Source organism: Uloborus diversus, chromosome 1, assembly GCF_026930045.1.
Source record: "Uloborus diversus isolate 005 chromosome 1, Udiv.v.3.1, whole genome shotgun sequence".
NCBI lineage: Eukaryota > Metazoa > Arthropoda > Arachnida > Araneae > Uloboridae > Uloborus > Uloborus diversus.
The window spans coordinates 208,453,783-208,469,212 of record NC_072731.1 but is presented as its reverse complement, the minus strand read 5'-3'; the positions used below and the strand labels follow the sequence as shown (position 1 = coordinate 208,469,212).

The following is a 15,430-nucleotide window of genomic DNA, read 5'->3' as shown; positions in this document are numbered from 1 at the left end:
ATTTATTTTATTTTGTCCCCCCCCCCCCTAAGTAAAACAAACTACAATCTAGGTTGTTTCACTGCTCGTGCTGTGACTACATAAAAAAGTTGCGTTGTGCAGAAAAAGAAAAAAAATCTTCCATGCTCTAATTCTGAATGTAATTTTACTCTCCGTGTTATAAATATTCTGCCTATATTACTATCTAGAACTGTATCAAGTCAAGATTTTACTAAAGACTTTCTTCTTTTGCAGCAGTAGAACGATTTTAAAACCAGTTTTAAAACGAAATTTTCCTTACAAAATGATTATTCAGAGGTAAATTTTAGATTCCACGATCATATTTTTTTAATGGAATTTAAATTACCACTAATGTACTAGTATCAATTACAGAAAAGTAGATAGAGAGAAGACGATAGTAGCAATTACAAAAAAAAAAAAAGGAAATTACATTGATCGTTTTCTGGCTAAATCTTGGGATTTTTATGCGTCCAATCTTAGGTTTGGCGAAAAAATCCTATTGATATCGTTGTTTAATAAGTTATAAGAAAAGGAGCGATACAACATTTCACCTGTTTGATATTGTAATGAAGAAATAATAATACAATAAAATGGATTATAAAAATAGAAATTCCACGCTAAACATACAGAAAACAGCACATAACTCAGGTTGAAATTGATAGTCCAATAATCACCAGTGAATTCTCTTCGATTCCAGAGAATCTCGTGTGTGTGTGTGTGTGTGTGTGTGTGTGTGTGTGTGCGCGCGCGTGCTCGTTTCCACCAATAAAGATTTAGATTGGAAAAAAAAGTTGAAACTAAAAACAAACTAGAATTAGCAAAAGTGAATGAAAAATCAAAATATTCTGCATAAATGCAAACACAAAGGCTATTTCTCTTTCTTTTTTTAAAAAAAAAAAAAAAAAAAAAGCAATAAATAAACGGAATTAAACGCTACATTTCAGGAATAAAATATTGAAACAACATTTTGGTGAGGGGTCGTTTTCACATTGAAGTACACACTAATTTTCAAATTCTGATTTAGATGCTCAATTTTTCCACAAAATAAATAAATGACAACAAAATAAATTTGTAATGCTCAAATTTAGCATCAAGTAGGCAACGATTAGTTAATAATTAACTGTTTGCTTACACAAAACGAAAAGGAAACTTTCATAATCCAACTCCGATGTTTTCTACCTCATTATGTAACTTATAAATTTTGCTTTACATTATTTTACTCTCAATATAGAAATAACGTTATTTACATTTTGTTCAATAGCAAACGAAGTTTGAAAGAATTTGCAGAAAAACTTAGGCAGTAAGCAACGTTTCGTTAATACTTCACTTTTTATTGCTGAAAAATGAATTTAAAAACTTGAATAAATCCAACTTTGATGTTTTCTTTCTTATTATTTTTAATTAAAAACATTAAATTAAATTAACAAAGTGCTTTACATGTGGGACACTAAACACAGAAAACTTTTAAAATTAATTAAAAAATAAAATAAAATAAAACAGCATTGGAATGTAAATACTGTAAGTTTCTAAACAATGTTTATTTGGAAAAAAAAAAAAAAAAACAATATTTAAACTTTTCCCCGAGTAAAGAATAAACCCCTTTGGAAAAAAAACTCTCTCTCTCCCCGGGCCCCTCCCAAAAAAATATCCTTTTTTTTACTGACTGTTCCCATTTCTAGCCAGAACACCAAAACATTTTTAGAATATTTTAAAAATTTTGATAACATTGGAAAACACGGAAAAGGAGGAAAAATTAAACTAAGAATTGTTATTATCAGTATCGCAAGATCATTTTACTAATACTAAATTATTAACGAAATTTCGTTATTGCGGAAGTTACTTTTTACCATTGAAAAAGAAAAACAAACACGAATCCAACTTCGATATCTTCTTTCTCATCATTTCTTTTACTTTTAATTTCGCCCTGCACCCAAAAGAACTTCGGTTCTCATGCTGTAAATGTGCTTTTTCAACCGCAAACGTTTCTATTGAAAGAAAGCCAACATTCCAGGCGTTCACGCGCGAGGCGACAGCATGTATTCCCCGGCGCATTAACTCCGGGGCTGCTGCATTCAGCGAAAAATAAATTAAACTGCGGTCCAAAGAGACGGGCGAAAAGTTTCCCGGATATTGAATGAATCTTTAAGCAATGCTTCATCATCGGGTTGTCGGGGAATCATTTTTATGGATTTCAGCCATGATAAGGCCCTGGAGGGGGCAAAACACATCGTCGCTTCTTAGCAAGCGAGGAGTGCGAACGTTTATAATTTAAACGATGAAGCATTGATAAATTGAAAAGGCGATATTTTCTGTCGTTCATTTTTCAAAAAGGAAAATATTTCGTCTAAATCAGTGCTTCCAAACTGTGGGTTGGCTGAGGCTGAGACAGTCTAATAAACAAAGTTTTGTGGTGAAAGGATTGTTTGGAATTAACTCGTTTTTTTAAAAACTATTTTCGAAAAGGAAAAGAGAAAGGTCATAAAGCAAACTGCCATATTTTGGCAGAAATTATTTTGAGCAAATATATTGAGGTGAAAATCGTCAGTTTTAAATTTAGTTTCATTATTAATTATTTTGTATTACTAAATTATGCTACATACAACAAAACGGGATTTAAATAAGTGTTCAATGTTAGTACTAGTAATTTATCAAAATAATTAACCTTAGTTTTTATTTCAGCTTTACAAAGCCCCCCCCCCCCCACTTGGATATTCCAGAAAAAAACGAAACCAGTTTCTTCCAGGAAGAAGTAAAGAAACTGTCCCGGGTCCCGTGAAAGACCGACGATTTGTCCAAAAGTGCAAGAAATGGAAGGGGCTGCACAAACAGTTCTTAAAAGTTCAAACATATTCAATTACCATGCATATATTCTAAGAACGTCCACGTCTACTGTAAAGTAGATGATATCCTTAATATCAGAAATTGTATTTTTGAGAAAATAAACAACTATTTTCAATAACAAGCTATTCGTTTGACAAGTATATTTAGGGGCAATAATGATTACAACTGTAGGCAGGGAATATTGTAACAATTTTCTAAGGGATTTTTTTTTTCTATCTCTTTTTTTTTTTTTGCCAAATAATTAATAAAAAAATGTATTATGTCGTAATTTACAATCAAGAATTTCTATTTGGCAAATTATCCTCGACTAATTTACATGAGTTATATTATTTAATACCACTCATTTATTTAACAAGTCTTCAGACTTGACACAACATGAGTCTTGAGGAGAGTACATCAATTGTTAAAAACAACTTACAAGAAGACAAAAAAATATAGTTTAATTCCTAATTTATCATGTGTAATAAGTGTTTAGGTCTGACTATAGGGGAGGGTGGCCTAAGCAGGTAGGTCTCCCAAAGCGCTTAGAACTTCGTATGTCCCTCCATGGTGTGTAAGCGGCGTTGCATACGTATGTCGTGTTTACATGAACACTCCCGAATTTTAATCAGCCCCAACGAAGCAGCAACGAAGCGGGCATGGAGCAACCATTCTTAAAATTTTTAAAAAAATAATACATTAAAAAAACAAAAAGATGTTTTCTAACTTGTGATTAGTCGAAAACCAGCTTATTTTTTTGATAGTCAATCATATTATGTTATTCTGGCACCATCCACCTACAAACTACGATAGTAATCTCGCTTCTTTCTTTTTTAAATTTAGGATTATAATTATTGAAATAAAAAACGTGGCTTTGGCCAAAGCGGGTATAGGATTTAATCATATATTTATTTATAATTTCTTGACTAGTGTGCTGACTTAGATTTTCTTTTTTAATAGGGTAAGTATAACTTTAAAAAGTTATTTTTTAGGGATGGCAATTAATTAGTCCATTAATTTAATCAGTTATTTTTTTTATGTTTTATAAACAAATGTGCTGACTTTAAGCTGGATAAGTACAACTGTTTTATATATATTTTTTATAAAGACAGGTAGCTAGTCAACTATTTTAATCATTTATAATTTCATATTTGATTGGCAAATGTACCAAATTAATTAGCTAAGCTTACCTGCTTTGGACTCATTGGCAGGGCAAAGTGGGTTTTTCGAGTGTTTGTAATAGTTGTTAATAAATTAATATTAGGTTTGAAATAATTAAAAAATCACTTTTTATTTTGAAGTTCAAGAACCCTGTTAGGAAATAAAACCGAAATTGTTGCGATAAAAATCCAAAAACTACAATTTTCGAGCGTTTTTCGAAAACATACCCGCTTCGGGCCACCCTCCCCTATGTATTTAAGATTCATTTCAAAAATATTTTTATTTCATCTAAAAAAATTGCAATATATATTTGAAGTTTTTAACAAGTAAGTTTCTTCTCTGCCCCCCCCCCCGCCCCCCATTTTTTAATGAGTGTGTGCGTGTGTGAAGTGAATACTTCTTACAAAAAGGTATGACATTTTTGACTGCTGGAGTAAAATAAGAAGAATGAATGTTAAAGTTATCAATTAACAATTAAAAATTGTTTTTAAACAAGAAGTTCTGTCTAGAACTAGACGAGCCTACTTTCCCGTATACCCATACTACTTTCTAGTACCTGATCAATATACTCAAAAATAGCTAAAATAGCGAATTTTTTCAAACATATTTTCAAAATACTTTAAGCTGATTTCTAGGAATAAAATATTCCTCACTCATCTAAAAAAAATCGATGCGTAAAAAGAAAAAAAAAAAAAAGCAGCAATTTTTAAACAAAGCAGCTAATACACTTTTTTCCAATAAAAAAATCTTTAACAGCTTTCAAAACGAAAAAATTATAATTAAAATTCATAAGCTCATTAAAATAAATACATCATATCAAAATAATAAAAATATCGTTTCTTTTTCCCCTGTAGCCCAAAACAATTTTTTAAATGAATTAATGCACTTACCAAAATAAATAAAAACAATAAAATGTCAACTTAAAGAAATAATTTTCATTGTCAAAAAAAAAAAAAAAAAAAATCGTCTGCGCATATCTTTATGTAGAAACATAAATGACTTCGAGTTTATTCGCCGAAAACTGAATACCTAAATTAAAACTTTAGCGTAAAAATAAAAACAAGTCAGATCAACAATAATTATTCCTAGTCAAAACCATAGCTGCGTAGTCGGAGTCAATCTCATTTTGAGATAAAGGAGTCGGAGTCGAATATCTAAGAATCGGAGTCAGTCATTTGTCCTCCGTGTATAAATTTTTGCCAAGGCTACGAAGTCAGAGTCGAAGTCGGGGAGTCGAAGTCCGATTAATTGTCGGGCAAAGGAGTCGGAGTCAAATGCCCCTAAATTCTCAGGGTCGAAGTCTGGTGGTTGGCGTCAAGAGCTATTTCCAACAAAATTTGTTTGAAGTAAATCCGCCTTCAAGTACGGAATCTACATTGACATTCAGTTTCCCCGTAGGCGCTAATGTTAAGGGATTTGAACTGTTCAAAATTGAACGGAAAATTGTTCAAATCAAAAAGATATTTTATATACAAGTTTTTCATCAAACGCTTTTTCCTACAAAGTTTGTTTGAAGCAAATTCGCCTCACAGTTCGGAATTGCCTTGAATTTCCCCGTAGGCGCTAATGTTAAGTTTTTTTGAACTGTTCAAAATTGAACAAAAAATAGTTCAAATCAAAAAGTGAAATATGGGAATGAGGTGTCCTCGCCGAGATCTTTCGAACAAAAAAAAGTTTGTTCGAATCGGACGATTCATTCAAAAGTTATTAGGAGGGGACAGACAGACAGACAGAGACCGACAGACCGACAGACATTTTTCCCCATCTCAATACCCTTCTTTCCAATTTTTAATTTTTCAATATTTATTTAATTATTTTATTTATTTTTGACTTTTTTTTGTTTTTTGCGATATTTTTAAGATGCATTAAGCCTTCTTTCATGCTTTTTTTCTTTTTCTGACCTTTACTGGGAAAGTAGGCTAAAAAAACACAAATGAATCAAAGATAAATACAATGGTGCCCAAATTTCGTCACCCAAGAGCCGCATCTTGTATTAAAATGAATCTTGCGAACCGGAACACAAACAAAATATAAATACAGTCACTCCCGTTTATAGCGAAGTCAACGAAGGGACCAAATAAAAGTTTCGCTATAGCCGTGATTTCGTTGTAAAAAGTTAAATAATGTACATTCCAGCGTAAAGGAAATTTATGCTATTTCGTTACGGCCATAAATTTGCTTTAAAGCGGCGCGACTGTATATTTATTTATTTATTTATTCGAGATAACATGAGAAAATACGGAAAAAGAAAGAAAATCAAAAGTGATTATTTATCTTGACAATCTCATTTTGTTATTACGAAATCGTAAACGAAGTTTGAAATTGCTTTTTATCACTAAAAAAGGAAAAAATGAATTCAACTTCGATGACTTCTTTCTCATCAACTCTCACATCGCTACTAGTTTCTCATGCTGTAAATGTACTTTTTTAACCACAACGATTCTACTGCAAAAAAAGCCAACATTCCAGGCGCTCAGCTAGGCGACAGTATGTTACTCCCCGGCGGCGGAATAACTTTGGATCTGCGTTCATTGTTTTTTTTTTCGACACCAATTTCTGAATAAATAACGATGTAACATTTTAACGTGAAGCAATGAAAATTTAATAGTTTTCCTTAATCCCTTGTCTGAGTAGCAGCAATTCAGTTCGGGTTAGAACATCGTGATCTTAAAGCTCGAGCTACAAAGACAAGGTATTTCGCAAGATTAAACTAAATCACTATTCATTTCTTTAAAAAAATATGAAGATTCATGCATATCAATTACTTGTCCAAAGTTTAGGAGAAACATTTATTTTGTGAACGTATTACTGCTGTAATTATACCCGACAGATAAACTGATAGACTTGAGGCAAGTGATTCGTTTACAATGCGATCACACGTGCTTGGGAGAACTGAAATACTAAAATTAAAAATTTTGAGATAACTAGTACAAAGGGTAGGAGAAACTCTTCACCTGTTTTGGGGGTAGAAGATACTAGGGTAGGTGCTGGTAAACAGTATAATTAAAATTAAAAAAAAAATCAATGAAAACCTACCTCGAGTTTGAACTTCTCACGCATTTTGTTCAAAGTTTTTTAAAAGTTCACTTACAACCCAATTGGGTGATTCTCGAAAAAATGTCCCGTGCATAACGCTAAGTTTTTTATTTTATTCAACTAGCTATTAACTAAATATGGGATTAACTGTTATGCTTTGATATTACATTAAAGCATGTATTATTCACCAACAGCATTATTTTTTGAAGGCTTTGGTAAGCTGGAAAGAATGAAAAACTTAGCGTTATGCACGGGACATTTTTTTCGAGAATCGCCACCTTAATTTCTCACTGCCTCAATTTACTTATGCTTCCAATTTGCTTTTACAATGTGCGAACGTCCACGGTTGAAATATTATATTTAAGGAAATTGGCACAGAGAGTTTTGAAACATTTTATGAAAAATATGCATACAAAGTTTTTTGAATTAGCCCAAAAAGAAAATTCAAGTAAAAATATGAAGTAACGATTTGATCATGAACATTTGACACTATATTTGTAGCACGGAACCTGAAAATTTATTACAGCTAGAAAAGAATTAAAGGCCCAATGCATGAAAGACTATCGATCAACAAAAGAAAGACAATTTATCAGTAGGGTCATTCCATAGAAATGTCAACCTCAACCTCAGAATTTTTTTTACCACAAAGCCTTAATTGTGACCTATCATTTCATTTAGCATACTTTCTAGTACATAAATCCAGTAACAGTTTGAAAAAAATTCATTCGGTGTTTTTCTTCTGGCTCTAAACGTGCGAGGTTGTAGAAAAGGCATCTACGTTTTCTTGTATAATGTAAAAATTTTTGCAAATTTTTAAAAGAACTATGTTTATTCTAAATGATTAGATGTTGGTCCAATAAAATTGACTGTTCTTTTTGCATGCATTATATAATAAGTATTTTAATTAGTTTGGTTATTTCACTGAAAATATTTACGTTACGTTAGTCACGAAAATGTACTATTTTCTGCTTAAAAACTAAACCAGATGATTGAACCAAACAGCACTTTTTATTTTCTTACATCTGTGTCATATCTACTTAAAAAGTGCAAAATATTTATTTTAGTTTCAGTAGATATAAAATAATTAGTGTGACTAACGTAACATTTGAGCTGTGACTAACGTAACAGTTTGCATGTGACTAACGTAACATTTTAAAAATGACTGCTAATATTTAAAACTTATTTAATCTAATGTACATTTTCATAAACAATTTTGAATATGTAGGCATTCTATATCGATTAAAAATATAAAAGGTGAAAAATACCAGTAATATTACATTGTAAACCTTCTGTTTACTTAGAAAAATACTGTTTTAAAAGTCTTTATAAAGATACTTCCAATTTAAAGAATTATTAAAAAATTAAAAAGGTGAGTAAAGCAAAATGAGCGCTCTACTGAATGTGCATTCAACACAAGAAACCAAGCTTAAGAATTAAGATAATAGAATTACAGTCTTGACAAAGAAGAACGTCTCTATTTTTTAGAAAATACATCTCCACCTATTATTAAAATGAAGTAACGGCTGCTCGTTAGAAAACATATGAAGATGTTACATGATACAGTGACAATAAGCGCTGCTGCCATATATTTCAAAAAATGCAAGAATGATCATTTAGAAATTCAATCATTTGCGGTGATATCTGGAATTAAAATGCATTCTGCAAAAACGTTCGAATATTTTTTTTTCAATATTACATTTTAATTCAAAAGGATGTACAACATTATTCGCTCGATGAATCAGTAAACCTTAAAAAGCAATATGTCATTGAAAAGTATTACGGAGTATCTTATGACGATAATTAGTATACCAGCAGAATACTAGAATTCAGTGAAACTACCAACTTGCAAAAAGTTAATTTTTTAAAAGTGAGATATTTAGGATTTAATTAGCCCAAGAATGATGTTATTTAGTTTGTAAAAGCAGTTTTTTTATTTGTTTATTTTTTTTCGCACATTCAAATTGAGTAAATTAAACTGAATCCTTCCATTCGATTTCTTACACTAATATAGAAAAAAAGTAAAGAAAGGACCATAATACAACACAAAGAAGGTTCCTAAAAAGTGTAAGAATAATATAAGAGCAAGAAATTAATTATAAAAAGTTTTTTATATGCATTCATTGCTTGTTATTCGATGGTTACGTTAGTCACGTTACGTTAGTCACACACAGTTTTTCGGAAAAGTACCATTTAGGGCCAAAAAAGATTCATCTGTAACAAATCTGTAGTACAATTTTAAAAATAGATCGTTTACCTCTTACAAATATATCGGCCAATTTTAAATGTCTGCGTAAGTTTCAGAAAAATTTGCCTCATAACATGAGCATTGTTTCTCAGGGTTGCAAAAATGTTACATTAGTCACGATGCCTTTTTTGGTGAAAAAACATATTCCAGCTCTTATTTTGCTTCAAATTCTTGGTAGAAATGAAAAATAGTCACCTTGTACATTTTAAATCTGCATATTAAACCAAAACACATTTATTTTTACTCCCGGTGTAAGTAAAAAGAGTTTGAAAATCAGCTGCGAATGTTACGTTAGTCACTATGGAATGACCTAAATCAAAAGAATATACAGAAATAAAAATGAAACTTGTAGTGACATACACTATAAAAACGACAACAGAACAGGTAATATATATTCCAAAAATGATTGCTCAGTAAGTCATGATCCTTTCGTAAAATGTGAGACAATAAATCAAGGAAATGATTCCTTTTCTGATAACTCCAGAAGTTGCCAGTACACTGAAAATGCTCCAATATTTTTTGTCATGAGTGAAATTAAAAAATGTAAACTGTCGATCAGAATATGCTATTGATGTTTTATTAGTAAACTTGTGGTACCCGTTAGGCCTCGCTCCTGGTAAAAAATTAAAATACTAGTTGGTTCACCTTTTTAATTATACAGGTAACTTTAGTTGCGTGAATAGTCATACACATCATTCTTTTTAAGATCTACGTATTTTCGGCAAAATTAAAAGCTTGACACCTACGGTAAAAGCCTACGTCACATGTTCACATGACCCATCTAAAGAATTTCTTTAAAACGATACATTTTGTCCCATTTAGTTTCGAAAATTGACATTTTAACGATTTAACTCTTAGGAATTGTTGTTGCCATCAGCTTATTTTCTAATGCCATAATGGATAACAACCGAAGAATTATTATAACAAGTATCTGGCTAAATATATGTTTTAGCATATTTTCGAAAACGACATCTTACTTGTATTGCGGTTTCATTCACATAAGGGTTTCTTTTTTCTCCATAAAATAATTCATACATACATATACTTTAGCGGTACCATGTTTGCGGACCACTCCCTGGCATACCGAAATAGCTTTAGCTACTAGTGTAAAGATGTACGCAGCTTTTTTTTTATGTTTTTGCTTGCTCAACAAAGTAAAACTGCAGTCTTTTTGATGCTATAAACAGGTTTCGGTATTTGCTTAAAATTCTGCATCAGCTCCGTTTATGGAACGATAACTTGCAGTACCGAACAACCCTAAATTGTAGAAATATATGGTTATCACCTCGAGTAGACGCTTACTTACCTCACTCATTGTCCTTTCGAGACACGTGGTCCCAGAACAGCAATTAAGAATTAAATAATTCCTTAAAATGTCAATAAAATACAAATAAAAATCAAAATAAGATCCTGAAAACCTTTAAACAAGAATAAAATATGCACTACAAAAATTCTCATAACCTATCAATGTAAGCTAAATTTCAAAAGCCAACATTTGCTGGTAAATCTTTCAATAGATAATTTAATAGTTTGTACTCACAGGTAGTCCGTGGAGAATCATCTCAGCGACATTGGGCCCGGGAACTCCGGATGACTCGTCGCCAACACTCGCCAAGCTCGAACTAGAACTGTGGTAGGAACGGCGTTGGGGGCTGCTGCCACCTTCATAACTCTGGATGGATAGGCGACGATTCACTACCTACGAAAGAAATAACAAAAATCTACTTAAAACATGTAATAAATAATTAAATCTGTCACTTGTATAACGCTTGCGTTATGATTTTAAAAACCGCAGGATTCCAATCAGGACCTGTTGCCAGGCTCTGTTCTAGTGATTTTTTAATTATTTTTCGAAAAATTTATTTTTTAGAATACTCACGATTTCGTGAAAGTTACTTTACATTTTATTTTTCTTTTCTTCCTTCGTGAAAACAGTTGATAGAGAATATAATTCGAAATATGGAAGTATCATTGGAATAAATATTATAAGAAAAAATTATAAAGTACGAATGGCAGAATGAAGTATTTCAGGCATTTTTTCTTTTCGTGTAGGATTGTTCCTATTCAAATGAATGATCATGATTTTATGAAAGTTTCACTTTTGAAATCGCGATTTTTGTAAAAAGTTCTTTTTCGGAAACACAGAAGAACGCCAACAGATCTCAGAGCAGTTGCCATTTTTATGTCTAATTGAAAAACCATCTCGGCTAATTTCAAGACCAATAACTATGTAGGACTTTCCAAATATGAGAAGGTTCTAAAAACTCGCGAAAAATGACTCGTCTCTCAATTAGCCAGATTTCGTAGTGTAAAAGGATAACACAAAAGGGACACACAAAGATAAACATTCTTAAATGTCTTACCTTCCCTTCGGAACCGGGCGCCGAGGCCCTCCCACTGTCTAGACTGGAGAGAGAGTGTCTAGAGACGCTGCTGCCCCCGCTGCTACCGCCGGGGCTGTGCCGCCCTGGGCTGCTCAGTTCGATGCCCTGGTCCTCTAGGGATGCCTGCGTCCCACTCAACAGACGACCTGCTGTAAGAAAAGAAAAAAAAAACAAAAATTTTATTTAAAAAGTATAGCACATTTATGTTTAAAAAAAAAAAATCAGCTTCAAAGCAGACTTCTTGATCTAATTATAATCCTTCCTACAAAGATCCTGGAAGGATTGCCCCGATAATTCGAAATACTGGAAGGCAGGAGTTCCGACTCCAGCAGCCACAGATAGATCGCAACAACCAATGTGTTACCATCTCAATAATTTAGATATAGTGCTCAAGGGTAGGGAAAGATACAAATGCCCTCACCCACGGTAACTACTACCGACGCCAAGACTTTCAGACTCAAGAGTTTTACCTGGCACTTACGTACAAATACTGGTGAGTATTTTCCGACGACGACTCGACTCTAACCCGTAACCCTCCGTATCCAGCGCATTGACAAAATGTTCCTTTTATTGGGTTGGGGGGAGGGGGGTATTCTTACAGCAATAAAGCAATATTTGCAGAATATTTCGCCACAAAATGGTTTGCAGTAGTATCTGTGACATTTTGAAATTGTTCTGTTAAACAACAGCAATAAAATAAGTTTTTAACACATTAACGCACTAGAAAAAAATGTTCTGCATTTTACTTTATAAATAGAATTTTATTGGAATCAACAACAGAAATTGTTTTATTCATTCAAGAAGTTGCATTCATGATTATGGCGAGGTTACTTTTTCTTGGTAATCTTACCGATTTGGTGAGAATTGCACAGAATAAGAATACCAGAAATACTAAGTGATGACAAACCTTTAGTTAGGCTAGGAGAATGCCCGGCATCCGATGGCGTGCTTGGCAGGCTGTCGGGCTGACTGTGTACTATGACGTGGGCTAGATGAATCTAGAAGAAACATGAAGAATGATAAGTTTTGTCCATTCTTCGATCATGAGAAAATGCTACACTGAAACGTTACGAAGGTAACATTTCCTCTGTCGAAGCAAAGCAAAATACCGGTTTAAAGATGGATCGTTCCCCAGAGCGAAATTTCCAAAACTCCTAATTTCATACTGAGATAATCGTGTTTTGCAGAACATCGATAAATCGTCCAGCCTTAGTACACTGTTAAAACTTTTACTGAAATTTCACGGTAAAAAGTGCGTACCGTGAAAAGCACTTTTCACGGTACGCACTTTTCACTTAATCTGTAAAATCCTAAATTTTACAGTTAAAAAAAAAAAAACGAGAGCGCTACGGCTAGTAGCGCTGAGTAAAAAGACCGAGATGCACGCAGCTGGGTTTGAACCTACGTTCGGGGTTCAAGATCGCTTCACTATCCTCTATATTTAACTTTATTTCGCAGTAGGTAACTGGTATGGAGAAATATATGATTCGCGCCTAAGTCACGTATGTACAAATTGGCACTGTAATCGCGAAATTTTTCCGATACAATTTACTGTAAAAAAAAGTCTGTTCTGTATTCACTCCAATTTTTCAGTAATATTTACCAGAAAATTTTCCTGAATTTTCAACAGTGTATATACGGAATGATTTAATAACCACACGACTTTATAAATTAAAGCAAAAAAAAAAAAAAAAACCTCAACGCAATCATAATTTTTTGACATTTATCAAATTTCTAATACTACAAGCAAATTAGTAGGAAATAAATTGCTCTGATTCACTTCTTGAAATTTATACCAAAATAATGACAATTATCATAGTGGGCTGCTTCTTGCCAAAGGAGAAATAATTAGGGCCTTTTCGTGTAAAGTTGAATACCCAAATAGTAATTTGAAGAAAAAAAAAATTAAACATCAAGTAGTTCAAAGAACAGTACGAACACGAACGCTGCACGACTGTTACAACTGCATTTTTTTCTAGGTGGAAATGCAGAAAAGGTGCATTAGGTTTTCAAAATTTAAGATCTTAAATGCTAAACTGGCACGAGAGAGAATTTGAAAAGGAACATACTTGGCCGTTAGAGCCCCCACCAGGCGTCATCTTCTTCATGGGATGCGTGAGATAGTTGGCTGTGCTGAAGAGAGGTGGAGAGTACTGATTGTTTCCTTCAAAGAGAAAAAATATTTATCACACAACAACGTCAAATGAGAGAAAAATAATATAATGCAATATATAATTTAATAGCACTAGAAGTAAACGTAAAATAACACTTGGAGGACTCCTGTTCTGCTTACGGAACTTAAATTTCATGGCACTCATGTTTAAGAGCCGGAACTATTACTCTTCTTCATCGAAGAAGAAAAGGCATTAAATTTGCATGTGTACTAGAGGTGCGACATCGATGGAAAAACATCGATGTTTGAAATTAAAATATCGATGCTATTGATACATCGACTAAAAAACATCGATGTTTCGAAACATCGATCCTTTTATCAATTTTTTCCAAACATTTTTGAATATACTACACTACAAACTTACATATATGATAATCTCTAACAAATGTTTCTTAGTGGACCAGTGAAATTCATTTTTGGCATTGCGCCAATTCTTAAGATTTAGCTATTATTTCAGAAATTTCCAAGTAAAGCTAATATTAAATTATATTTATATGTCCTCTAACCAAGTACGTACAACACCACGTTTCGCAAGTCAACAGAAAAAAAAAAAAAAAAAATCAGACCGGAGGAAGCTTTTCTGTCGCCGTTTATGTTTATAATACAGACATTGAAAAAATCTCTATGTTTATTTTGAATGCAATCATTACTCCGTTGAAGCTGAAATAGTTTTGGGAAATTCCAGATAATCTCAACACCCTACCAGCAGCTGATTATTTTGCATAGTAGCTAAGAGGAGCACAACTCTTGCACTTTTCAAATGTAGGTGATGTCGATGATTCTGAGATTTAAATGTTTTTGTGTCAATTATAGATACCATCGGGGTTTTTTTTTTTTTTTTCAAAATGAAGATCGATGTTCTCATGTTCTCAATCAATGTCGCTTTTATGAGAAATTTTATTATAATTTTCAATTAAAATACAAAAATATCAACATCGAAAAAACATCGAACCCAAAACATCGATGTTGCAAAAATATCGAAAGTAAAACATCGATGTTTAAAACATCGATGTTTCCTAAACATCGACATCGATGTCTCACCCCTAATGTGTACTGAACAATCGCTGGGGCCATCGAAGGTATATAATTTGGCAGGGGAAAACAAGAGTGGAAACTCAAAAATCTATTTTGTATCAGTGTTGTACAAGTCAAACTATCAAGTTTATATCAATGATCAGCAAAAAATTTGACGTTTTTTTTCTTTCAGAATGATTGTTTGGACGGGAAATTTTACAGCGCCCCCCCCCCCCCCTCTAATTGAAGCCTGATTGTTGAACATGTGTCACTTGACATAACTTTTATTTTCGAAGTAGACCGTGCAAAGCCAGGTAATGCAGTTAGTTAATATTAAAAACCTAATTTAGTCACAGTATTGTCACTTTATAAAAGAGCGCCAGGAGAAATGCCTCATTACAAGGGTGCGATTAATCATTATACGTACTTAACTATTAACTGAAATTGGAGTGATAACTCTATTTCATAGCTAAGTATTGCTTATTACAACCTTTAATCGCATTTATAGCATTATATGTAAGAGGTAACAAGCATTTTATAAATTTTAGGGAAAAAATCACTGCCAATATGTTTAATACAATCAAAACTTAATACCAA

At 32.7% G+C, this 15,430-nt stretch overlaps 1 protein-coding gene across 1 annotated transcript in view; it reads right to left on the bottom strand.

Annotated features, from left to right (window-relative positions):
* The window catches only part of LOC129218411 (caskin-1-like), a gene marked incomplete in the record, with an annotated part of 129,453 nt that overhangs the window by 28,919 nt on the left and 85,104 nt on the right, over positions 1-15,430 (bottom strand). The window contains 4 exon segments of the mRNA XM_054852667.1: positions 10,819-10,961; positions 11,626-11,795; positions 12,554-12,644; positions 13,716-13,810. Coding sequence (XP_054708642.1) covers positions 10,819-10,961; positions 11,626-11,795; positions 12,554-12,644; positions 13,716-13,810 — 499 coding nt within the window.